This window comes from Polyergus mexicanus, unplaced genomic scaffold (genome assembly GCF_030449975.1).
Source record: "Polyergus mexicanus isolate NDT 795.1 unplaced genomic scaffold, iyPolMexi1.0 SCAF_4, whole genome shotgun sequence".
In the NCBI taxonomy this organism is placed as follows: domain Eukaryota; kingdom Metazoa; phylum Arthropoda; class Insecta; order Hymenoptera; family Formicidae; genus Polyergus; species Polyergus mexicanus.
The window spans coordinates 142,680-170,535 of NW_027223324.1; the positions used below are offsets into that span (position 1 = coordinate 142,680).

Sequence of the window (27,856 nt, forward strand, 5' to 3'; positions counted from 1 at the left end):
ACCGAATTTCGAATCGATTGTTGACGCCGATTTACGATTATGCTTATTCACGGTTTTCAATTTATGTAATATTAATCGTGCTCTTTATCGCGTAGAACGTACTATTTTATTACATACTATCATGCTTTCTGGTGTGATCGGATAGATTGCTTTTAAATCAAGAATCATTAGTCTTGCAAATATATTGTTTCACGCAATATAGCAACAAATTTATTATATCGCGTATTATATATATATTTCTCTAAATCCCTATCTTCTCTTCTCTTCAAGGAAAAAAATATTAGATAAAATTTAAGTTTTCGTTTTTTATGTATAAATTTATACTCTATATACTTTGGTCTTTGTATTGAAGGCGACGTAAAGTGCTGCAGCAAATTCTGTTAGCTCAGGGCGTTCGATGGCCCCTCAAAGTGACCCCTCGCGTTTACTATGGGCGTCATTTTAGCGGTACAATACCGTCCTCGCAAATTGAAATTCTCGCCGAATCGCCGGAGCGAAGTGCCGTATATCCTTTGGCGAAGATAGCGGAGACAGCAAGTCCATCGGCAATCGGCCAGTCGTTGGACAGGCGTCGTTGGATGACTTTCTGATTCGGTTGATTACCGTCTGGCGATGCGGGAGATATGCAGATGCGTGATGCAGACGAGATCAAGATTTTTTGTATTGAAATGAATCGCTATCAAGACCCGAAGTACGTGTATCAGTGGAATATCACGCAATAATTTTATATGGCCTCGTCACATTCAACATATCTCATAAATTGTTGATAGAACATGTACAGCACCATAAATATATTTGTTGGATCATTTCAGGATGTCCCTTATGAAATTCAGTGACGATTCTTTGGAAAAATGTGTCTGGAAGGAGAAAATGCCTTCAATGGTCAGACAGAAAGTATTTCCCATTTTCTTTCGATTAATTGATCATAGAACTTATGATATTACGCCTTAAAAAATAAGAATAATTAATTTAATAATAATAACAATAGAATAATAATATTTATTTTAATTATAAGGTAGTAGCAATATTTTATAAATATTTATATAGGAAATATTAAATAATACGCACGCTTCTGACATTATCGTTCAACTTATGCTATTACTTAATACGCTGTAACTGCAAAACGGGAAGTCATTAATATCGTAAATTTGTCGATTGAATTCGTGCGTGATATTCACGGATCAATGAATTTTGTACCAGCGGATTAATTCTCTGGTGGTGCGATCGATCTCTGTCTAGCTATTAAATTTTTCGTGGACGTGTTATAACATCCGCGATTTTTTTGCCTTTACTCAATTATTTTCATTTCACCCGATAATAATTTTTTCCATCGAAGCAGCAAACGTCAATGCGGAAAAACACGTTAGCTCTTCGATAGCTATTACGTCAAACGTTATTTACAATGGACATTGCAGCTGCGGTAAATTACATTCGTACAAGTTTTTTTTTAAGATAAATTATTTTGCCTGACAATCATATTCATGATTGATTAAAAGTATATAATTGATAATGACATTCAAAAAAGATTAATTAATATTATAGAAAAATTACGTATTAAATTTTTTGTTTCTATATGATTATACATATGAACTACTATTTGGCTGACACATGATTTATATTATTTACTCACGTCTGATAAAAATATTGATTATTTACTCAAAAACAGATATTCTCCAATTTCAGGAAACAAGCAAACAAAGCTACAAAATATCCACAAATCAAAACATGCAGAGCATAATTTATAACGCAGTATAGCACAATATAAGCACCATAGTATTAAGAAAGTTTTATGTACGTAAATGCTGAATCAAGTTCGACGCAATGTTCGTCGTGAAATGATGTTAAAGCGACCCGCTAAGTCCTAAAGGAAATTCAAGCGGTTACGACTGTAAGGGGAGGGATAGGCAGAGAGAGAGAGAGAGAGAGAGAGAGAGAGGGATTTGTTGAGGACATGTTCTCGTTTCGACCGTATTAGGGAATTTCTCTTCTCAGTATTGCGCTGCATTCAGCGTAAATTAGAACGCTGCGGTGAGTGCGCGTATTACCGGTATTAGTGCGTGCCGCACGGTTCGCAACTGATTAGACCCAATTTAATGCTCTGCTCTCTCTCCTTGGGTTTCAGATCTGGACACGATGCTGTATGGATACACTAACGGCATATACGTGCTGGATCACACTCCTGAATCCTTGCCGGTGAGTATGGTAATTTGGCGTGTAATGAGCCGCTTATCCACATCTGTTATTGCGATCCGTTCAGGATCTGCTTCGCGAAGAGACGCTTCCTTTTATAGATCCTCATAATTTAAATAATGTGAATCGTGTGTAATGATATTTATTGTTTTGCTGATCGCCGTTTCTTTAAAAAATATGCGTATTGATAAGATAAATAAAGCAAGCAAAAGAATAATTAATTATATTTAGTTGATTAATAGTATTAATTGTACTATTTTGGGGTCAAATCGTTTTGTTTTTTTTGTATGGAATGATTGTGTTACGGATTAACTTACGATGTTTACATATTTAAGGAAAATTAACTTGGCAAACAAGCTATCGCTAATGCGTGTAATGCTATATATAATTAGACCATTAACCGCAAACGTCGCAGAACGCACCGTTTATCGTAACTGTTATTGTCACGATAATGTAAAATCCTATAGTCGAAATGGTAAGCGGATTAGATAACAGTGTACACATACTATCCAAGTGCACTGTCGTCAATATTACTTTCGTCTAATCGTAAGATTAATTACATATAACGATAAAAATTAATTATTTGAAGATGCGATGATTTGTGACATGTAATTAGAGAAACTCTAATTTTTTATATGATTTATCTCCGCAATGTAAGCAATTATTTGGCATCTATTATTCCACGTTCCAATGGATATGAGATTCACGATTAGATTCATTAATTATTACCATAATTGCATAGCCAAACTCTGTGTTGTACTATGTATAATAACAATGAATTTCAATCTCGATAACCGATTAATCGAATACTCATGACGTAATTAATCAAACAATCGTTTAATTGTAATTTTCAGATTTTACATAAGATTTCATGGATCGACAGAAATAATATTCAATTACGATTTATTAAATCAAATTACAATTAAATTATAATTAAATTCGACGAAAAGAAACACGTTGATACTAATAATATTTATCTAATTAGATCTAATTAGACCAAAGTATGTATAACGGGTTTCTATTTTTTAAATTATCCATGTAATAAGGCTGTGAATCTTATTTATGTTTTTCAAATTTATTGGTAAATGGCTATATTATTATTAATTAATCATTTTCCCTTGAACAGTTTATGCATATAAATCAGTTTAGAAATTATTATGTAGACTTGTATGGATGTAGTTATTCATAAATAATATTTATTACTGTCATATATATATGGAGCAGGAATAATTATTATGGCCAATGTAAACGCTGATATAAATCTTTATTATTAAATTAAACTACTCATCATATTGAACGTAAAAAAATTACTATTATTTATGCATTGAATAAATTGAAATAAATATATATATTTGAAACATGATATGAATATATAATTTCGCACACATCTTTTATTAAATAATATTCTATAAATAAAATTATTTAACTGTGATATTTCTTCCTATTACACGTATAAATTAATATACAACTCCTTAAAAAAAAAAAAAAAAAAAAACCCTTTCTTAGCAAATACTCGAAAAAAGAACATATACATAGAGATGAAAAAATATTTCCGATTCACACTTTTTTTATTCATTTATTTTATAATCAATCTCGATATACATATATTTGTTACAATCAATATATTGAAACAACATAAAATTAATTTAAATTATTTAATATATTACGAAGGATATTATAAACATTATTAAAACACTTATACGTTATTTTATAGCGCATTGCTCGTATTCCTCGCGAAAATAATTGCCGCGAAAACAATGCCTATCATAATAAGCGGCTACAAATAATGGTATAAGCGCGTAAATTGATACGAACTCGATCGGCGCGATCGTATCGACGTTATGTATTGTATTATTATTCGAACAATCTATTGGCAATAGCGACATATTAACAAATGTGATGACAATACATTCGGGAATGTTCTGTAGATGTTGCAAAAGGATAGCTGAACGTGTTGTTTTTCAGGATAGAAATATTTTGTTCCCGATAAAAGTTTATTTGTATGGATTCGCGCAGCAACTTTAGTAAATTCATTGCATTAATTAGTGCAAAATTATTGATGCGATGCGGAAATGCGCGCGCAAATTACTGCAATTATCGAGACACGCATACACACATATATATATATATGCCGGTATAAAAAAATAAAAAAAATAAACGTAATTTCTAATTTACACGATTTGCATCGAAGCGTAGAAAAATGCATTAATTAAACGAACGTCGTATCCGTATCAATTAAAGTCCTTTTCGTATTTATTACGCGCCATTTTTACGCGTTCTATAAAAATATATCGAAATAGATTTGTTTCGATATATTTTTATAGAACGCGTACGTTGTCTTGTTCGTTATCCTATATATATATATATTTGTATTAGAGTGTTTTATATACATGAAATGTTTCATATAAATTTATGATATATACATAGCATCTATTTCTTTGTTGAGAGACAGAAATATATATTAATAATTCTCTATAAATAAAATAAAAACCATTGTGATGGACGATATATCTTAATCATAAATATAATCGTAGATAGATCTGTTAGAATTGTCTCATAAATTATTGTCAATGATCTAGCAAAATCGCAGATAATACCTACGCCATTCGCACGTGACAATTGTCGCTTCCGTGGAATACAAAAGAGGCGGATCATCGTCAATGAGATACGTGCGAGATACCTGTAAACTCGGTTTAAGGAGGGTTAATAAAAACTTCGGTTTCAATAAAAACGGATTTGCCATACGCGAACTTTATTAATTTGATCGCGTAAACGCATGATGCCGATCCGCGGTATAAATCGGCTAAAAATTTCAGACCAATAACATTCTCCTATTACTCGTCCATCGGCGTGATGAAACGGGCGTAATTATCCTGTTTCGTAAATCGTCATATGTGTCTCTTCTATGTGCGGGCTTTTACTGAACTCTCCTTTTGTCTCTGTCCCTTTATCGAAAATTTCCCACAGTTCCTATCGGTATTAATTAACTTGATTAGCTGGATTCTCTTCATTAGCGGCAGCTTCCCCTCGATAGTTTCTGTTGACAACAGGGTTACAATGAAGAGTATTAACGAATGTAGAAAGGAAAGGGAGAGGACGAACATTGTGCTGTTGAGCGAGCAGGAGTATTTGTATTATATTATCGTTGATCCTCTAGTAAAGAGTGATAAAGGATAATTCTGAAGAAAAGACCGGAAAAGCTCGTACATGAGCTACGGAAAATGAAGCGCATTTACTATTTAATGACATTACATTGCACGACACGGGAAATATTTGCTGTTGACGCGGAAGGGAATAAAATTGCAAAATAATACGGCACATTTGAAATACGCTCCATAAATTATATAAATTCTGACAAGAGAGATAGCTTTATGCGATATAATGTTGATATAACAGCATCGATTCAATATTTAGAAAACTGATGTACGTTAATGAAAACATACGACAGAAAGTGCTATCGAAAAACTATTATTGTAAACTTATACAGAAGCTGTCACATTTTTATTACATAATATTAAAATTTTCATTTTTAATATGTTTATTAATACGTAACATTGATTTATTAAGAAACAAAAGTATAAAATCCTATTTTTTTATTCTCTTTTTTTATAAATTAAAAAGCCTTTTTTCTTTCTGAATTACAGTAAATATATTTATTAAAATAGTTATATAATAATAACTGCAATATTAGTTAATATTTAATTGGTGTGTTATAATAAAAAATTACAAATTTAAATTTAGCATACTTATAAATTAATAAAAATGAATCAATAAAAAATTAATTTCAGTTTTTTATATTATCACACAATAATGATTCTGTTCCATTTTTCAAATTTCCTGGCTTCCTCTTTTTAGTTAAAATTAGCATAGTTTTTGATTAGTGGGTTTATTGTATGTCGATTGATAGTTGCAAGTTATTAGAACGATTTATGGATAAGTAAGTAAACCGAGGTAAATCGGACTGGTCACCGTTATGAACTATCGATTGTTAAATTCTCTTGCATTACTCTTGCTTTATCTGATTTTCCACCGGTTAACTGTTTACATCCAATCAATACTTGAAGTTAATTAACCAAAGCGTATCGGAAATTTAATCTCCATATTACGAAATGGTCGATTCTAGCAAATAATTACTTTTTTCAATGAGATAAATATTTCATTCATTGATAATTGGCGTTGTAAAATGAATAAATAAGAATAATATTTTGCTTATTAATAAGAGAATTGGGATTTTTTAAATATTTTTAAAAAGATTTATTGCAAAAAAATCAATTCATTGAATAATGTGTTATTTATTTGAGAGATTGTATGGTTATTTCAATATATCTACGGCTTCTCACTCCAACAGGATGTTTCTCCGCTCCATCTTGTAAGAAGAAATATAGTGAATAATATATCGCAGACTATCTCTTGCGGTATATTTTTCAACATCAAATAAAAATTATTTTGCCGCAACACACATGAACTTCTTTCGTAGAATTCGATTTCTCATGGCAAAAATTCTTCGTCAGTAGTTCTATGTAAGCCTGCCCTTACGACCGAGTTATCTATCAGCGTTGAAGGATGCGAGGAAAGTTCACGCGCGGCTGAAAATACATAGATGGGATATGCGTCCCGAGGGACTAACCTGGAATCTCCTGTCTTCTCCTGTACATTTGGTATATCGAATCAGCTTGGTGCTTGTTATCGTCTCCCATTTGATCTCTTTGCCATTTGCCATTGACTTCTTTTGTCTGCTGTCAACTATACCGAAGATGACGTTTCCTTTAGGCGTCGTCCTTGAACACGATAAGATAAAAATTGGCCGTCGTCGCTGTGAAAAGAAAAATGACTTTACGGGCGAAAAGAAAGTTTTCGCTTCAGGTTGCAACTAAAATATAATCGCACGAGATGGAGACTTGGTGACGGTAAAGGGTTAACGATGCTTTCTCCTCTAAGGGGTTACCTTTTTATTTCTTTTTTATAGTAGATAATATTAAAGGTGGGCGTGAGAATCTTGCGTGAGCGAGTAAAAAGTACTGTTATTTTTATCTCAGCGCAAAAATTTCCGAGTAATATTTCGCGTTTCTTTCTATTTGATAAATTTTCCTAAATATGGTAAACTTCAACTGCAGTTGGATTATTTGTTGCAAATCATTTACATGTTTGCTTTCATAAAAGTTATTATCAGAAATTTACGTCATATTAAATAAATATATGATAAAATTCTGCATTTTCTGTGCCTGAATATATTCAACTGCAAAAATTTATTACTTTGTATAATTATTGCAAGATGAATGAGATATAAAACTTATCAGATAGATATGGCGTATCTCTTTGTTTTGCTACATTGAGATATTAATACATGAGAAAATATTTTACAATAGATTAAATTATGATATTGCTGAACGATAAACAATGCCGAACGATAATTATACGCTTTTATCAAAGTTTCTGGTGACATTAATGTACCGACATTTTCGTTAAAATTGTACTAACCGCATCTCTCTCAATATGATACTCAACAAGAAGATAAGATGCATTTCCTACCGACAAAGGAATTACTCGAGTGACTCTCTCCTGTGTGTTTCACCGTGAACTTTCTGGCAGGATGTAGTTCGATCACTATTAATTAGAACAATAATTGAAAGCCAGTTGGTGTCAAAGTCTATGACGCGTTTATTTATGGAATCAAATTTATATTCATATGAATTTACAGTGCTCTTTAATATTGTTTTAATATTTATATAATATATATTTCTGTAATTTTTATTTTATATATACACATATATTAAAAGAAGAGTGAGAAAGAAAAAAATATGCTCATACGTTTTTTATGATTTTTTGCACTTGAAGTTATATGATATAAATAATTAATATTGATGATAGCATATCTATGAGACAATTTGCAATCAATGATAATTTCATCGAAACATCTTACCAGTATTGAATTATTGTAAGAATTTATTGTGTTCGTCTGTGATAGTTACAATATTTTCCACAATTCGGAATAATACGAGATTATTTAACAAATCCTAGTTGCATCGAATATGGTATCTCGCTGACTTTTCCAGGGAATTGCATTTCCCTCCTTGAAACTATTCTAAATGTTGGTTGAGATACATTAAGCGTGGAGCTTAAGCCGTTTCGACTGCGCTCGTAGACGAAGCTTGCTGCACTCGCTAAGAGCGCATCTTGCATTTTAGCAAAAGTTTACAGCGTATAGTTGCAGTTTGCAAAGCTGTCAGTCTGCATTGCGGAGAGAATGCTTTTAAAACCTCGTGGCTTTCATCCTGATTTTGCTGATCGCGACTAGTCTCAATGAGATTTTCAACAAACTTGATGAAAAAAGACTTTTTAACGAAAATATGACGTAAGCCAGCTTTGGGCTAGTCAGACAATAGCGGAGAATGCGAAGTATAATTACTGTTTTTCCGACGTACTTATGGAATGGTATTGATGCTAAAGTTATAAAGTTAGATGAAAGCGAAAAATTCACGCGCAAGACGGAAATCGAGATATCTTTACCCGAACTTCTCTAATTTCTCAAGTTGAATCCAATTATTCGGTTCCAATTATTTTCTTCCAATGAAAGGATTTGGGGATCAGCAATATGAAAGAGGATTTATTACTCGAACATACTCATTTCAGCGATCGATTTTTAATGATCTGCACGCAATTAAGTAAGCTGCTCTGTAAATACAATATCATCATTGGTTGGGTTTTTGGTATTGTTGTCTTGCGCGTGACAGTTTTCCCCCATAAAAAGTGATAAAAGAACATACGTTGTCCCATATTTTTAATGATACGCTTGCAGTCTGCTTCTGACTGTAAGGAACGAGTTCAGGCCGCGACTAAAATATTTTTTCAAATATGGAAGTTTGATCATTAGAAGCAGCCTTACAAAGAAAAAATTTGCAGACGAGTGCTGTGACATATAGTTCCATACTTTTAATAACGCATCTATATTCATATACTTTGATCTCGAAATATATTTTATACTGCAAAAAGATGAAACTGCAATATAAAATTGCCGCAGAATGTCCTACATTTTTACGCGGATATATTCGTCGCGAGAGAGAGAGAGAGAGAGAGAGGATTATTAAAAAATAAAATTTCAACACGAAGAAATTTGTATAACCAGGCAATTTTAATAATATACTCCCACATTTCGAAAATTAAAAATACGAAAGAATATAATAATATTTTTTTGCTGCAGAAAATGCTGGGAGATAATATTCACAAACATCGCATTTAGAATGTAACAATTTTAATAACATACGTCATATATCCGGGAGTATTTCCACCGTCTCGGAGATTTGCGGCACGTTTTTCGTTGTCATAATACTCGTGGTACATTCGCCGTTGTTAGAAAAGTCTTTCGCTCGAGAGCGCGTCATGAATGAGGTTCTCGACGATCCGTAACGAATGAGATTCCGGAAAAGGAGATTTTCGTGAGAGAGTGTTATCTTGTTAGACGGACAGAACTCCTTTGGTTCTATAACGAGTACCATTTTTTAATATGACCCGTTGGACATTATCCGGGTAATTTAAAGTTACGTTGTGTCTTCTATAATAAAGCTTAACCGCCGTCTTTTAAGTTTCCGAGAGAGGAACGCGAATATAATAGGATTTTACATTATCTAAAAATAATGATAGAAAAGATAATATGTTATGTATCTTTGACATGTAAAGTACTTTCTTTATAAATCCTTTATATAAATTTTAATAATAAAATGTAAATAAGCAATACTTTTTATTAACCGTCAACTGCGTGCGTACTCTGAATTTAAATATATAAATTATGCGCGATATCATATGTATAGCATTTCCACTAATTAGCGAATTATGATCATAGGACATGGATATGCTGCAACTGTTCGCGTCTCCGGCAGGTCGAGCGCTGCTCACGAGCGACAATCGGCCAAGGGGATCAACGTCGACCTCCTCCTTGTCTCGAGAATCCTCGTCGAGGCTGAAGGGCGGCAGAAGATCATCGGGCAACGGAACAGTAAGCGCACCAACGTCGCCATCAAGACGACGGAAGTCAAGCGCAGAACTCTATAAAGAGGCGGTCGAGATTCTCGGCCTCACTTGCTCACTAACCGATAGTTGCCGATGCATCGATTGTCAGGTAATTATTCACCATTAAAATGATCAGTATACCTTTAATCACAACAATGTTTAATTTTAAGAATTTTCCAATAATTCTTAAATCTTAAGATTTTTTTAGAATGAAATGTACTTGAAATTACAATGTCATAATTTTTCATAGTTAACAAAGTCACGGAACAAACTCGGCAAGATACTTTAGTAATATATTGTACTTGTTGCCCCGCCTGCAAAGTTAGACTTTTTTACATGTTACACGATTCGTTGCATTTGATTATAAACATTTTATTTTAGCCATTTTACAAATTGGCAATTAAGAATTCTCTGCTTGAATTGTTAACCGAAAGATGTTAAATGTAAATTCAATTAAAATTCATAAAGTTTATCTTTTTAAACCAATTAAACCGCGTATGTGATTGCTGCAGATACAACAAAACAATACACGACAATATACACGCAAATAAAGTCGATACTAGCTAGTTTGCGTATTAATTGGATAACTCTGTTACGGATTATTCGTCGTGGAATAAAACTTTTTGCTGTTTTATTTTGGTTCGTACTTCTAGGTTCGTTAGTTCACATTGTTATAATTGGAAAATTACGATTCTATTAAAACTGTGCGCTGTGTCAAATTTTTTTGTTAAAATTAAATAATTAAATTTTTAAATTAACTAGGAGTAATTAATTACACTTTCTCAAACTAGTTAGACATTTCAAAATCATATTACATAAGGAAAACATTGATTTAATAACATTTCTTTTTATTATATCGAAATAAAAAAAAATATTATAATTTTTTTTTATAATAACAATATTATTATATATATAATGAAAAAAATAATTATTTTATTTAAAATTAAAAAGCTACTTCAGAATATTATGTACACTGGAGAATGTTGCTTGATTGAGATCCTAATCGGCCTTAAATACATTGTACTACTGTAAGTCAATGCTGATATTTGCTATTTTCTTTGCGCAGAGCAACTATTTCAACTGCGAAGACGATTGTGCCGACGCCGGTACAGAATTGGCTGCAGGCACTCCTATTTTATTGGACCACGCTCTGTCGCATCATCTGACTGTGTGTTCCATACAGTAGCAGGCGAACAGCAGACAAAGACTTCGAAATTGGCCCTCTGTTAATCCGCTCTGCCACATGTTCTAGAAGAGGAAGATGACGTTATTGGCGTGTCGACTTCTTCCGGCAATTACACAACATTCGCATTAAAATCAGAAGAAATCAGCGAGACTGAGAGCAAACAGAGCGGCAACAATATTACACAGCAATCGAATATATAAAACGGGAGAATGGAATTGTTTATTTTTTATTCCATAGAGTTCATGCAAATATACATTCGCTTGACAAATAATTTATCTAACAATTAAACGATTGGACGATTATTTGCTCAACACGTGTACATCGGACAAAAGCAAAAGTGGTCTTCGCAGAAAAATTTTCATCCAAACACATCCGAATATATAATTCTTTCGTAATAATAATGCATCATGAATATCGACGAATTTATAACGTAAGTGATTATAGAGTTGATCTTTGGTATTATTATTTGAAAATGTTCCATATCTTTTTTTTTTATTCCATATTATTTTAGTGGCACGACGACTTTCACGGTTGTATTTTCAAAAAGTTAATTTTCAAAAATTGCGTTTAAAAACGACGAGAAAGTACGGTTCAAAAATTAGATAAATAAAACTATGCCAAATAGCGCCAAATTTACGATAGGATATCTTAATTAATAATTTGCTTGTGCCGCGTTTGTTCATCCATCGGATAAACGTATCGATACTATTTAATCGAATCGCCCACATATGCGCGGTATATGAATTCTATATTATATACATACATGTATGTATGTGTGTATATACAAACGTGCATATTATATTTACACACGCTATATGTTTTATTATTAATATTTACTTAAGAGTCTAGCGAAATGCGATTGTGGGACAGTAAAGTGTTCGTAGCTAGATAAAAAGAGATAATTTAGACGACGGGAATGAATTTGCTCGAAATTATGCATACATTTTACATACATGTAATGCAATTGATTGTGTGTCTGATTAAGTCTTCTAAAGAGTAAATCTTCTTCTACCGAGAATTCTTCATATTGAGTTAAGAAGGCGCGAGTAACGATATAAGTAGATATGCATATATACGAGCATAAGTTTCCTCAATCTTCAGAATTTGCATCGCGCGAAAATACAATGCGATTGCAATGTGAAACAATGTATCGTCGGAAATTTTTTATCGTTACGTAAGCGTAGTTTTCGTGAAACAATTAAATAATAAAATATAGAAGATTGAGGACACATATACACCACATCTCGTAATTGTAAGTGATGTAACGATAACCAAAATGTTAGGCCTGAATTACATTGCGCACTTCGAGTTGAATGATATAAATTAGAGAGATATGAATGAGAGCAAGCATCGTTCTCACCGTGGAGGAATTAAAAAAAGCTTAACGGAAGCTGGATTTTGAAGAGGGTCAAGTGCCAAATATGTAACTCGTTGCTAAGCTTGCCAAGATAAATAATCGAATTGTTAAGAAAACTTTCGCGTGTATATTGATCAAAACGTTGCGCTATATATTCGAACACTCCGACAAAATTTTATACCAAACTGGAGTAAAATATTTACTTCCAGATTTAATCTATAGGAATCCGCGCATTAAACATTCTGCTCGCAAAACTTTTCGGCTGTGTATCAAATTTTTAGTTTGTTGAATAACATGTGACGTTTTATTGAATCATCGCATTCTGTCTCTTAAATCATATAATTATACAGTACTGTATTTTTTAAACATTTTGTAACTTATAAGAATTTCAAGAAGTAAAAAAATTGAATTCTAAGTTATTTATAAATACAGGAATACCTCTAGAAAAAAAAAATTGTAAGCAGAAGATGTTTAATAATTGATGAAGAAGTTACTATTGTACAATTTCTATGCATTTTGTCTGATAAAATTTTCATTATACCTAATTAAATACGATTCAACATTTCGAATTTGATATTTAAATGTGCTATTAATGTTAATTGTATTTAATGCGTTAATTATTCCTCACGTAATTCTGTGTTTCTAATTTAATTAAATTTTTATCTTTATTATTTATAGATAATCCGTGTGGTATTATAGGTTCTAGGTGAGACAAATCTAGTTCTTGCTCGTCCAAAGAAATATCCATATGCCATGGAACAATGGAATTCTTGCGTAAAAGCAAATGTGAGAAATTCATCATCAAGACAAAATAGAGCGCGATGTTTTTGTCTTCAGAATTTTATAATTTCGCAGAAATCTGTAATCTTACTACCGTCTTGTTTTGCGACAAGATACCGTCGATAATAAACGTAATAAAAATAGTCATGACAACCTAGCCAGCAATGTCAAGATTCTTCTGATTCGTTAAACAAGTAGGTTTCGTGTTCTTCTTAAACTATACGCGATTTATTGTCATCGTGGTTAAAATCATGAAAATAGAGAATCTTTTTGAAAATAATGTAATTTCCTTTCAGATGTATGTGAAAAAAGGCACAACTCTGCGAAATCGTCACCGGAGATACAATAACTGTCTTTAGTGATCGAATTTTCCATTGGAAAAACGCTCTAAAAACAAAGCTATAGATTTTATACAAATGTCACGTAAAATTAAAGTAGTATAGGTCAAGTACATGCAGAATTCGTGCATCATATTATAATTTTCGTCAGCTACAAAAAAAGAAGATTAAGAATCTTTCATTTCAATGACGTAATGAGGAGATCTCTATTATACTGGAAAGTGTCTAAAATAAATGATTGATTATACCAGATGGCATTTTCTTCTCCGTGCGTTAATGATTGATTCATCAACAGCGGCGGATACCAGATGACATTCATTGATGTACCTTTTTTCACTTCAAGATAATGATTATTTATCTTCATTAAGAAGGCGCGCTATAGCAAGGTGTTGGTATGATTGAGATATTATCACTAATGTTATTAGGTATAGATAAGAAGAAAAGGAGCAATCTTTAAGTAGATGCAAAGTGGGAGAAAGCCACGAAATATTAGAATCTTATTCTTATGATTAATATATCAATTAGGATATTCTGTAAATCTAATTTTTTGTTTCTAACTTTGTGTAGGAGACTGTTGAAATATAAAAATTTATTATTATTATGTGTATACATTTATAGAATACTATTATTTTTAATATGTTTAGTATAAAATTATGTTTACTCTAATTAAATATACATAATATTGTATTATTGCTTGTAGATTGTCAAGATATATAAGATTATTAATATTTTGTATTTCGGGCTTTCTTCCACATACATCCACAGTCAATCAAGTTTTAGAATGCACATCCGTTACGTCGGATTGGCTTCTTCTCATCGACGAAAGTAACAGCGCAATTAATAATCTTTTCAAATATATTCGAGAGTCGCGAGAAATCTCGCGAGGGTATGTAATGCAAAATCTGTGACTTCTAACCATTTTATAGTAATATAAATTGCGAGGAGAAGTACGAGAAGGAAATTCTCGCGAGCCGCTACGGCGTACTCTTGAATAAGAGAGACTATTATTAAAGTACGATACAATATACTTGACTCTCGTTTTAATATTTTGCACATTTTTAATTGTCCTTTTATATCCTTCCATCTTCTCTGCCCGCAATAAAAATAATTCTAAATTTCTTAAATCCATACATAAATCTATTTAGAATCTTTTTTCCGGTAATATAATTATGTACATAAATATAATACAATATATTCAACACATCAATAAAGACATAATTTTTTTTATAAAAATATAATTTTATAATAAATCTATTATGAACAAAACTGCTTATCATAACTTATATCAGAACCAATGTATGTTTAAAAGTAGATTTCCGTAAAATGCTAACTATATAGATTAGTTTTATGAAACTTTTCCACGTGTTAGATGTTTGTATTAAAATTTCTGAAATACTTTTCATTTTTTTTCGCAAACACCTAATATGCTGACAAGCGTTATTATCTATCTTTTTCGGAGACTTTTTCTTTCTTATCATTCTATGATAAAGCTTGGCTGACAACTGACAACATAGAGAACACAGTATTCGCCTGTTATCAATGTAATTTGCTCTTTTATCGTTAGAATGATAAAATAGATATTTAATATCGCATTCATACTAACAAATATAGAAATTGTTTGAAAATATGAGTGAATATATAAAGATTGATTTAATTTTTTTTTTCGTTAGTAAAATAAAGTCTATTATTTTGTACGCATTCTACAATTAATTTGAAAGATTGTTATCCTTATTGTAGTAATTATCGTCATTATTATACTAATATTACTAATATTATATTTCCAACAATTTAATAATCAAATATTTTAATCATTTTAAAAATTTAATGACTCTCCAATTATGTATTATATATGATTTATTATATATTTCTAATCTATTGATTTGCGCAAAAGTTATAAAGCATATATCTATTTTACATTATTTCGCGCTATTTTTTACATAATTATTTCATTATTTACATAATTAATTATAACTGTTTTTTGTTTCAGATATAAACGTACACGTATACGCTTAACGAATTATTGTTTCCTAACTCATTTCGTATATTCGTTTCAATGTATCAGACAAGTTCTCCGAAGTAAGAAATTTCTATATTCATATCGTATCAGATATTCGTCTCCATTCGATATTTCGTCGCGTATGTTTGAGAATATCATAGTTGACCACGATGCCATTTTAGTGGTCGCTACGCGGCTCTCCATCCATGCAAGATCATAGCAGATGGCACTTTGGCGAAGTCAAGGATCCACCCCCGCGTCTTCAGAATGGGGGTGAAGCAGTCGGGATGTAAATTCGATTGGAGGCACCGGCTACACCGGGATACTCTTATTTCCGAAGATCCAAAGGGGGTGGGCGTGAGCGACACGGTAGGGAGGATCTGGTGTCCTCCAACTCAGTCCTCGTTTTCCTCGGCGAAAGGATGCCTTTGGGAGCGTCGCTTATATCGAGTTAGAGCCGTTTGAATACAGACACGCTCCTGCAGTTGGAAGGGGCCCACCAGGCTGCCGGAGATACCGTAGGATCAAAAGTTGATACTCGACCTTCCTCGCGACTTCAGAGCTATCTTTATATGATTACTCGAGGACCTCCTACCATCGATGTCTCCTCTCTCGGTGAAAGGGTATCGGCGCAGCCTCCTACCCCCGACGAATCCTCCACCCTCGCCGCCATCTTAAGACCGATACACTAGTCCCGCACGACGCGTAGAATACTTAAGGATCCGTGTCTTTCGCGGCCCCTACACCATTCCATCCACGACGACTTCCATCTTTCTGGTCTAGGCGGTTGGAATGACGTGAAGTACGCATAAAGTATTCCTGGGAGACGATCCGTTTGGAAACTGAGTTACGGCTGCTACGTGGTCCAAGCGGCGATACGGTCCGCGACATCGACGCGAGATCGATCGCGGAATTATGCACGGTACCGCGGAGAAGACGAGGGATGATTATATTTCCATTTGCCGGTGACGGGACGTTACTCGCGGGAGTAATAAATGCGAGCGAATGGAAAAAACTAGGATCGAGGAATGGCAGATTATTTATGATTGGACAATTGATTGGATAAATCTTTAACTTATTAAAATCTTCAATAATAGTAATGATAATTAATACTGCAAAACGTAAAGCAGTATAAATTTGACAAAAAAATATTTTCAATTAGTATCAATACACGAAATGTGAGAGAAATGGTCATTGTAGTAATTAATGAGAAACATGTTTTAGATGTTTTAATTTTTTATACACAGCTGTATAATTATCATAATTTTTCTCAATATCTTTATCTTTTAATTTGATGAAATAAGCAAATCTTAAGAATTATCGTCAACGATCGAATCACATTATTTATCGTTCGATTATCAAAATTAAACAACATTGGACTTGGTTAGTATTTAGATGCAGATATAATATTTTTTTATGTGTTTCAACTTTTTCCATTTTCATAAATACGATTTATTTCATATCTCTTATATTTATGTCAAAACGCTATTTATAAAAAAAAAAAAACTTTTTAAACACATGATTTTTATTGATATTTTTATGCATTTAATGATCATCTTGTAGTGTCAGTGTAACGTTGTCGTCACGTAAAACATCGCACGACGAAACGAGAGTTAAGATGCCGAAGGGGCGTGGAGGACTCGTTGATCCTGCTCATCAATGATGCAACCGAAGGAGATACACGATACCAGGGATGCTTCAGCGAGGCACGATGCATGTCCTTGGGGGTCGATTTCGCCGAGGACGACATAGAATCGACGAATAATCACTTTTCCGAAGTATTCTCTGGCCAACATTCCCATGGATAGCCATCCGTGTTCGTGGATGATCATTTATTCAGGATGGGTAATGAATCGGACGCCCATGGGAACGTCGTCATCGCCTTCGTGTGGATCACCAAGTTTATTCGTGAGTTTTCATTGATTTTCGAAGACTTACTCAGAGACTTTACGGCCAGCTGGAAATAACATTGTCACGGTATATAGCCTATTTTATTTTCCTCCTTTCTTTTATCTACGAAATCTGTAATCGTATAATTTCAGATTGATCTTTTTTTCGGTGAAAAAATATTTTATTATAAAGATCTTTACTTAAATTTTTCTGATTCCTCAATCGATCCCAACTTTTATTTTACAGACTATATCTGTCAATTTAATCCAATCTGACGCTTATCTAAACCATAGATCCTCACACAATATTGATGAAGTATACACAAATTTAACATTCTTTTTTTTTGTTATTGCGACATTTTTTATTACGAATGATCCATTATGAATATCCATAATGTCATGTACGAACCCATACAAGTCGGAATTCAATCGATCTCTGACTGTATTAAGTCAGTCCGGCTGGAGACGCTTGATTGATCGCCGGAACGCGCGACGTACTCTTTTCTTCCTCGCAGGCGTAAACGATCATTTGTTTTCCTTTTTCCGCTTTCCACGCCGAGCTATTTGTTTAAAGTCGCACGGTACACGGAAGAAAGAGAGAGCCGCCTCGTTATTAGAGAAGCCTACTGACAAATGACCGCATCTGTGACAGCTCGTCGTCTGATCGATCGAAAGTCGTGCTATTTGCGGAAAAGAAAAAAGGAACACAGGGAGAAATTATCTCGCCATCTTATTATCGCGACCACCGGAATGGAAAATACAGGTGAGTCTTGCAAATTTGTAAATGTCTGATAATTTCCGAATCAAGCAGATTCGATCAAACATGTATTATATCAGCGGTATCCACAGGGAAGCGTGCTCGCTTAGTCGAATTAGTTATTATCCGACCTACATAATTCTAACTACAAGTGATTGTAAGCGAAATTACACTTGTTCCTGTACGTTGCCGTCAACGGAAGGAACATATCTCCGTCACGATCCGCGCGTGGAACGAATTAGCGCGCGGCACGCAACGCACGAAAATTGCACGAACATCGCGCGAGTCCCCTAATCTCCCTCTCAAAAATTCCATTAGCCGCACAATGTCCGACGATAATTGGACATCGATGTTTTTTAATCCGACTGACCCGCGCAAATGCGACTGACGTGCAAATCCATGTAATGAGATTTTGATATCCGGTCATTCGTCGGCCTGGAAACTCGACGCGTAGAGAAATAACGAATGAAAAAGTGCACAGCGTTGGTGGGCTTGCAAAAGTATATAACATTTCGCAAATAATAATAAATACAGAAATAATATATTTGTTCGTAAGGATAACTAATACGATGGACTGAGACAATCCAACAATAAATACGATGAGCATCTTTTTTCTGTGATATGTTATATAATTTGCACTCATCATTTTCTGATCATTTTCAATTTAAAAGAATTGTTAAATTAAATTAGAAATAATTACGCACGTGTCATAATATAATATTGGCGGAGCATATTGTTCGTGGACTCTTAAATTGATGCGTGCGATAGATAGTTTAATTAAATAAACGTGACGTGTAAAAAAATTTCATATGAAATTAATAATATTTTTTTCTAAACTAATTCTCATACATTGTTTTAAATAACCATTATCTTGACGAAGAATAATCCTTGATCTCCGATCGTTATTTTTCATTGGCAGTCGATTGTGACGCGCGTCTTTGCACGTAGAGATCATCCCTAAAAAATTATTGAGCAATCATATTTTCTTCCGTGCTTTTCAACATCTGTACGTCGGATCCTCGCGTCGCTATATCACTCAGAGTTGTCACAGACCGGGACAGGTTACGACGTCCTCAGTTTCCACCAATTTGGCGACAACACGCTCGCGCGTTCGTAGATCCGGACCGAGTTATTGCGAGGGACACAGGGATGGCAACGCGCGGATCGGGGCTTGTAAATAATATGGAAAACCGCGGGGGTGGTATAAGATAGATGCGCGGTTTTCCTCTGCCGAGCCCGTATCCCTGTGTATGTTTGGCAAGAAAACGGGAAAAGAAATACGAAAAAGGTAACGGTGCTCGTGCGCGATAAAAAGAGGGGATTGGAAAGGAGGAAAGGGGGAGGATATCTCCGACTGACGGTATACACCGACGGTGACCCGAGTTGCCATATTTCAAAGTAGGGCGTCCTCCGAGGGGCCGTGAATACCTTAATAGTCATAAGGTGTATCCGCATACGGCGAATGTATGGAGTTGTCCCCTAAAACGTATTCGAACGTTCCATAACCGGCAGCTGTGCGAGACGATGCGGAGACTGAACGGCTTTTCTGCATTACGGATATAACGAGAATCGGAAGCAATACGGAAACGATACATAGCCACTAAAGCGATAATGTTGTCGCGAAAATTGCGATAGCCAAGGATCGTTGCGATTATGGTACCGCGCGACCGAGGGAAATACGGAATATTATGACCGCGCGTTACTTCGCAAATTTAGGTTTGAATTTGTCGATCAAACTTATTGTCTTTATTATCGTCGTGTTAGCGTTGTAAAAAAAAGTTTAACATTTGAATCTTTCAATGACAATTATTGGAAATTGGATATATAAATAAACCAAAACTTTTACACGGGATATACTTGTGAATAATGTGATTAAGAATAAGTATATGTAAACGTACCAAATTACAAGTGTCTGATTTATGATACACAAGTCGCGACATATTCGCGGTCCAACGCTATTTAATAATGAGAGACTCTCTATTACTCAATGGCTATTAGGAAGAACGTAGGAGGGGTGGCTTTCGATTCCACTTGGTTCACGGTACAATCGGTTAATCACCGCTCTCTCATCCCCAGCTCGCGTAGCCTGAGACAAGGTTTAAGCGCCGACGTAGCCGCGCGCCCTTCGGCCCACCTACTAGTCCCCATATCAATTAATCTTACCCAGAATGCAATAACTGTCCAATCTGCTCCCGTGGCTGCGTCATGGTGTCGTGCAGTCTGTGCTGTAATGTCCTTCCTCTATCTCTTTCTCTCTCTCTCTCTCTCTTTCTCGTTATCTCTTTCGCAGATAAATTTTTCGATGTACTCTATCTTTTATTTTCTTTTTTACCGGCCCTTATCCTTTATTTCCCGCGACGTTTTACACGATTGATATAGACGATGGAAGCTGTAAACGAGCCTACGGAAAATCTCACGTCCACTCCAACATCGCACTCGTACATCCCTGACAAAATAATGAGCGCGAGAATGGGATGGAGAGGGAGGGAACGGCCAAGTCCAGGGAAACTCGGCAGAAAACATATCGGGCCGTTAAGGGGTTCTTCGGGGTAGTCTGCTTAATTGGCACGGCCGTTTAACCCTGAATTGCAGCGAGTGAAGCTGGAACGATCACGATCCAGCAGTGCCAGATTCAGCGACCTTAATTAATAGAGCTATCGATTCGGATGAAAAGCAGACGATTATCTTAATTAAAGTACGCATTATGCGCATACATTGTAACGTAATTATTTTATTACCTTTTTATTTAAATTTTGATTCGTAATACATTTTCTTTGACATTCATAACGACGATATATTTAACAAAACTTGTATTTTATTTCGTATTTATAATTTGGAATAAAATAAATAAAAAAAAAGTAATTTGATAAAAAGGTATCAAACGATTGAGAGAGGGAAAGAAATTGCTAGACAGAAGAAGCGTTTACAAATAGTAACAGCGTTTATTGTTAATAATAATAATAATGACAATAATATTAATAGCGAGTCTCTAATTACAATAATTACATAATGATATTAATGGTACAACAATAAAAACTTCGATAGCGAGAAAAAGGGAAGAATATAATAACTTTTTGAGGCCACGACGAGCGAGCCGCCATTAATCGAAACGACTTTGCGCAGCATACACGTGTGTGTGTGTGTATGTGTTGCCCGCGTCTATTTATAATATTTATAGCTTCGATTCATTCATATTTATATCCATATTTGTGTATGTATATATTTATACGCTTAAACTATCCGTGATACTGTCTACGTGCTATTTACAATTTTTGGTCACAGTTGCAACTTTAGGAGTTGTATTTGACGTTTTTAGGATTATGTTTGCCCTTTTTTTCCAACGATAGGTGCGGGAGATATGCAAAATACAGTACGATTTTCGTCGTACTTTGACACCTTACACGCCATTCGACGATCATGCTATTCGGACAATGTTTATACTTTGCAAAAAAATGCACCTCTTAAATATTATCAATTTTTTCGATATCGAAAATAATATATTATTAGAGTAGATTTTTGTTGAATCGTTTTGTTTTTGGTTTTTGTTTTTTTTAATTATCTTTTATTATGATATATAATTGTGTAGTGTTGAAGTGACATACATTTTCGCAAAATGCCCGACTAACTTGAAGATTGCACCGCGTGTCGTGAGAATATCTACGTAATAAGACAAGTTATAGTAACAGGTAATCGATTAGCAGTAGGTAGACGTTGATTAAAGTAGAAAGTGCTAACCGTCATTCGTAACAAAACAGTCGATCGTCCATTCGCCTATTTTTTTTTTTTTTTTTTTTATGCGCACTTACGCATCTTTGTAATCCATAAATTATCGTTTCTTATTGTAACGGAAAGCTCTTTTATCCAAATAAAAGAGTCGCTGAAAAAATCAATCTTTGGTACGTTTCATCGTTTAGGAACGAAATAAATGCAATGCTCTTTCATGGAATGTTTCAGTCATAACAAATCATCAGTACATTTTCTCCATTCTTATTGTTAGTGTATTCTAGAAGTCAAGAATCCTTGAAGTCGCGAAATATTCGCGTAACGATGAAATTCAATGAAACAAATAATCGAATAAATATCAACTTACATGATCTCTTCAAAAGATCAATAAAGATTTCTTAATAAAAAAAAAAAAAAAAAATATTAGAGTTCCCCACTTTCAGCCAGTTTCCATTGTTCCGTTAATTCATTTTCTAATTGCACTATTCCGATTATTTTCACGTTTCATCATACGATCTGAATTTACATGCAATTTTGCATCTTCAATATTATATGCGGTTGAATGATATTAACGTTTTTCTTTCTAATGATTTTCAAAATAATTAATATATTATTGATTCAATTCTGTATATATATTGCATTTTTTAATATAATAATTTAAATTGAAATAATGTAAAAATTTAGATTAAAATTTAAATTACATATATCATCTAGATAGCTTTTTGATTGTGAGAAGGACGTATTAAACAAGAAATATAAAATATAATTCGAGATGCAAAAAGTTGATATCAGCCAACCGGAATCCATCACGATACACTCCGCAATCGCTTTACTCATGATTCTATCCATGAGATTAATTTATCGCTTTCGGTCACGTCTCCGCCATCATTGACGATCATCGTTCATGATTTCAGTTCTCGCAGTGGTTACGGTCTCAATCCGGTCAGACCGCCTGATTCGCGGAAATAGACCGTTAATTGCAATCATCTGCAATCGCCGTTCCGCGCTGGAGACCAGCAGCTTATTATCAATCGCTGCCTTGTCATAGCTTCACTGCATCATCGATGGATTTCCACTGGGTAGGGAATTCTGTCCGGGAATCGAACCAATCGGCGGTCGATGCGACGCGTTGAGGTCAGCGTGCTGGGTCTCGCGGTGCCTCCTCAGGTCGACCTTTCGTTGAAAAGCCCGGCCGCATAGCTCGCAGGCGAACGGTTTGAAGCCCGTGTGCTTCCTCGAGTGCGTGATCAGGTTGCTGCTCTGAGAGAATGCCTTGCCACACACTTGGCATTTATGAGGTTTTTCTCCTGGAACAAAAAAAAAAAAAAAAGATAAAGATGTTTAGAGAAAATTAATTTCCTCATTAAATTTTCCGACGGATTGATATTCAAATATATTATGTGTAAAACAAAAAGTTATTCAATTATAAATATCTTTTCAACTACTTAAAAATTGTAAAACTTTTTTACTTAAAAAATTGAAGTTTCTTGCTTTTTGATAATTAATTTTTAAATAATTTATATGGACAACAATTTTATAAACAATCTCTAATTATCTAGTATTTATTCGAATCTGTCCGTCGAAAGCTAATAGTATGATGTGTTACATAATATAATCGGAAATACATAAATAATAAATAAAATCGAACAATATCGGAGAAATCTAAATACAAAAATTTTTTGCAGTATTTCTTCAATCGACCCCGTTTTAATCGATTTTTTTCTGAAAATTTATTGCTGCTGACATAAGGTGTCATGCTATATGGATTATCTACAAAAGATACTTTATCGTTGAGCGCAACTTAAAGGAAAAATCGGAAAACTTCTTTAGCATCATTCAGTTTCCCTTTTATGTCGTCTGCCACATTCCAACGAGCATTCGCGTTAATCTCCAGGTACCGATTCTCAGCGCCGTCGGCTGTTCGGTCAAGACTCTCCTCGGGCAAAAGGAGAAACCATAGGGGGAAAAGAGGATGGAAGGCACGCAAGGCTAGCCATCTCGCAAGACGGGTGTAGGTGGCATCAGCGATGCGGGGCACGCCCGGTTAAGATTTCCTCCCAAGCGAGAATCTCAGCCACCCCGGCGGCGAGAAAAGGCAGCGAGCGAGACAGACGGAGAGAAGAGCGAATAGTGGAAAGGGGTGCCTATGTGCGCCGCTCTAGGGGTTCGTTGTCTCTCAGGGGCGAGGGGAGAATACTTGGTTGGAAGGGTCGCCGCTCGTTTCTCTCATCCTGGCCGCGAGCTCTGATTGGTGGCCAGGGGCGGCTCCAACCCCCGTGTTACCATGACTACCGGCGGGATAACCCGGCTGCTGCTGAGGGTAGTTAGAGAGAGAGAGAGAGAGAGAGAGAGAGAGAGAGAGAAAGGCTGTCTGCTGCTGAGGGGTGGTGGTGGCACGACGACGATGCGAACTACGCCGCCGGCAGGTAACGGAGGGCCCGTTAATGGACTCCCCGGTACGTCCATACGTCTAGCCGAGCAACCGGTACACACGTATGTACACCCTCATCCTCCCGGCATCGGCACGACGATCGGGCGGAGGGTGGATCCATAAACAACTCGTTAGCCGAGCCTTCAATCTCGCCCCGCCGATACGACGGGGCCGTCGATCGCCCTCGCGATTATACCCGGTCCGCGATCTTGATTTCCTATCCAGGAAAAAATATCGGCTGTACTTTTCCGGGGGTTTTCTCGAGATCGGACGTGCCGATTCCGTATCCACGGAAATGTAGTATCTTCCTCGAAATAGCCGAATCAACGCAAAGTAATACAATTATTGATTATTTACAGTTTAGAATTCTTTATACAATTTCGCATTTGACAATTTTCACATTTGCATTTCACGTGTAAACAGGTAAACTAACATATTAAGTTTGGTTTACGTTTTCTACTTCAACTAATATTTTATTTTATTCAAATCTTTTCTTTTATCTTTTTTACAAAACACAAGAGTTTCTCCAATAATCTTTTTTTCTAGAGAGTCATAAATAAAGAAAAATAAATGGAACAAAATCTAAATTATATAATAGAAAAAAGTTTTTACTCCATTATATTAATACTATATATATATATATATATATATATATATATATATATATATATATATATATATATATATATTAATTTATTGCATGACATATTATGGATAATGTAACTATTTTTGGTCATTTTTATATACTAAATTAACAGAAACATTATTCATTTTTACGTAATCTATCAAGTTCGCGCACAACGCTTTCGTAGTAGTCATTTTATGCGAATATCAGCCGCATAGTTGCGCTTACCCTTCGGATCAAGATTCACGCGCGGATTCGGAGTTAAAGACGCGCTTTCATGGGGTGAGGGGGGAGGGGAGGGGAGGGGAGGGGAGGAGAAAGAGGGGTATTGTAGGAATCCGACGTAGTCCGCCGCTCGATGAAATTCCACAGAGTTCTCCGCGGACCCAAGGGGTGGGACGAAACGGATAGAATTTTCGCGGAGTTAAGCGCCGGTGGAAGCCAGAACGGGACTCAGAGAGAGCGCAGGGCGGCCGTTTAAAATTTATGAGCTCGTAAAATCAAGAACCGTCCGAGAGCTCGCACCGAGGTTGCCCGTTTCGCGTCTATATCGCAACGACTTTGCCATGGTTACGGAATATCGTTTCTGCCAGACTATCCGAAAATCCAAAGTCTCTCGCTGTCGATACAAATCTTTCACACACGACTGATTCGTAAACAGATTTTGCGAATACATTTGTTGCGTATTTAATAAAATAAATAAAAAATAAAATTTTATCCTAAAGTGTAGAGATTTGACGAAAGTAGTTTCCTTCAAATTTTCTGTGAAAAAGATCGACTTTATACTCGAAAAAGAATTTGTTATTAATTTTCGGGAGTTTTGAGATAGCTTCTACTTATAGCATTCGCGCGCGCGCGCGTTGTATTTTATTCAATGGTATACTCATTACAGTTTGCTATTCAGTGATAATGCCACTAGTTTTGTCTCTTTATATTGTTGATATAACTAGCGTAAATTGCTGCATTTTTAGTAGCCGGGAGAATATTAGATTCCACATTTATTCGCGACAGAAAGAGAGAGAGAGAGAGAGAGAGAGAGAGAGAGAGAGAGAGAGAGAGAGAGAAAGAGAGAAAGACAGAAAGCGAGAGAGAGGGTGGCACTTTAAAATATCATTTTCTTGAGAAAACGAAGGATTAAGAGGTTGGGAGAGAAAGAAGGAAAAGAAGAAGGACGATAATGTGTAGAAATGGGACGCCGGGTCTACTGGGATTCTCGTTTCTCGGAAACGAAGTAAAGAAGAGAAAGACAGGGCAAAAAGAAAAGGAGCCATCGGAAATTTACGCGCTCGTAAAAATCAAGAGCCGTCAGAACTCTGTTAGATCCGTCGGGTTTATTTCTTCGATGGAATTGTCTGTCTCAAAATAACCGTATTAATAAATTCGTTGGTATCGACGCGTTACCGAGATAATATATTATCCCATGTAACAGGATTAAACATTGCAAATATTATTATTGATTATTGATGGATCATTTTAATAGTTAATCTTTCTCGAGTAAACATTTTATCTGATTTTATACAGATTAATTTTACTTGTTCGCAAAATTTATGGATGCCAATACTTTCTTGCAAAGGAATAAACAAGGTAATGCAGCTTCAGAATCGTGACCGGAAGGATGATCGATGATCAATAATATTTCAAATATGAGATCTGACATTCCAACTATGAGCGTGAACGAAAGAATTTCCGAAAGAAGGAAATAAGCAAAGAGAAAAATAAAGAAAATTGTCGGCGGAAGCAGAACGTGATCATATATACTCGTGAGAGGAATGTTAAAATGGATTTTAATTTTTTGAATATGTGTATCATAAAAAATTTATCAGTTATAATACATAAATTTCATAATCGATTATATGTGTGTGTGTGTGTGTGTGTATGTATGTGCGATATTATAGCAATTTGTGGAACATAAATTTCCTAAATCTTTCAAAATTTCTTGGTTTTATGCATAAATAAAGAAGAAAATTGTGTTCGTATCCATAAAATTGCATAATATAAATTAGTAATTATATAAGATCTATTTAAAAATTCTGTCAGCACACACGCATACACAATTAACAAGTTAATCGAGATTTAATAGGTAAAAACTTGATGCAAAAAATAAAACATTAGAATGATATTAAGAGCTCTCTCTTTCTCTCTTTCTCTCTCTCTCTCTCTTTCTGATATTCGATAATATAATATCAGATTTCTATTATTATAATAGTATTTTTAAATATAATTATTCAAATTTTATATGTATTGAAATGATTATCACATATTTGACAATTTTGTATTACGATAACCTAGTTTTTATAATACATATTGTTTTTTATAACACGTCAATTTTCAATATGAGATTGGTAATGGTGGATTGTGAATTGTGGGAATGAATTCGCTGAGAATAGAGGGATTTTCAAAAGAAAAGCATACTGGTGTGTGTTGAAAAAAAAAAACCGAGCGTTTCTCGTGGAATTTACGCGCTCATAAAAATCAAGCACCGTCGGAGCGTACCTTATCCGTCCTTATCCCTTATGCGAGAAGTGCACCGGGGTTTCGATCTAAATGCACACGAGATGCATTCTCCGCCGCGCACGTACA

General features: G+C 34.7%; 2 protein-coding genes across 5 annotated transcripts in view; one reads left to right on the plus strand and one right to left on the minus strand.

The window, feature by feature from the left end:
* The window catches only part of LOC138932594 (uncharacterized), a 116,185-nt gene extending 101,310 nt beyond the window's left edge, over positions 1-14,875 (plus strand). Inside the window, exons 6-10 of one of the 4 annotated variants that reach the window (XR_011446792.1) lie at positions 2,123-2,193; positions 10,028-10,303; positions 11,261-11,810; positions 13,416-13,711; positions 13,814-14,875. Coding sequence is in view for 1 of the 4 variants with exons in the window: in XM_070294574.1 (XP_070150675.1) it covers positions 2,123-2,193; positions 10,028-10,303; positions 11,261-11,380 (467 nt within the window). In the remaining 3 variants the exon portion in view is untranslated. Of the gene's footprint in view, positions 1-2,122; positions 2,194-10,027; positions 10,304-11,260; positions 13,079-13,415 lie in introns of those variants that run through there. The other 3 variants (XR_011446790.1, XR_011446791.1, XM_070294574.1) reach the window with 3 other exon arrangements.
* A 6,563-nt stretch (positions 14,876-21,438) lies between these two features.
* Positions 21,439-27,856, minus strand: part of LOC138932597 (uncharacterized) — a 28,037-nt gene continuing 21,619 nt past the window's right edge. The window contains exon 5 of the mRNA XM_070294579.1: positions 21,439-23,527. Within this exon, the coding sequence (XP_070150680.1) occupies positions 23,271-23,527 (257 nt within the window). The 3' untranslated portion in view covers positions 21,439-23,270. The remainder of the gene's footprint in view (positions 23,528-27,856) is intronic.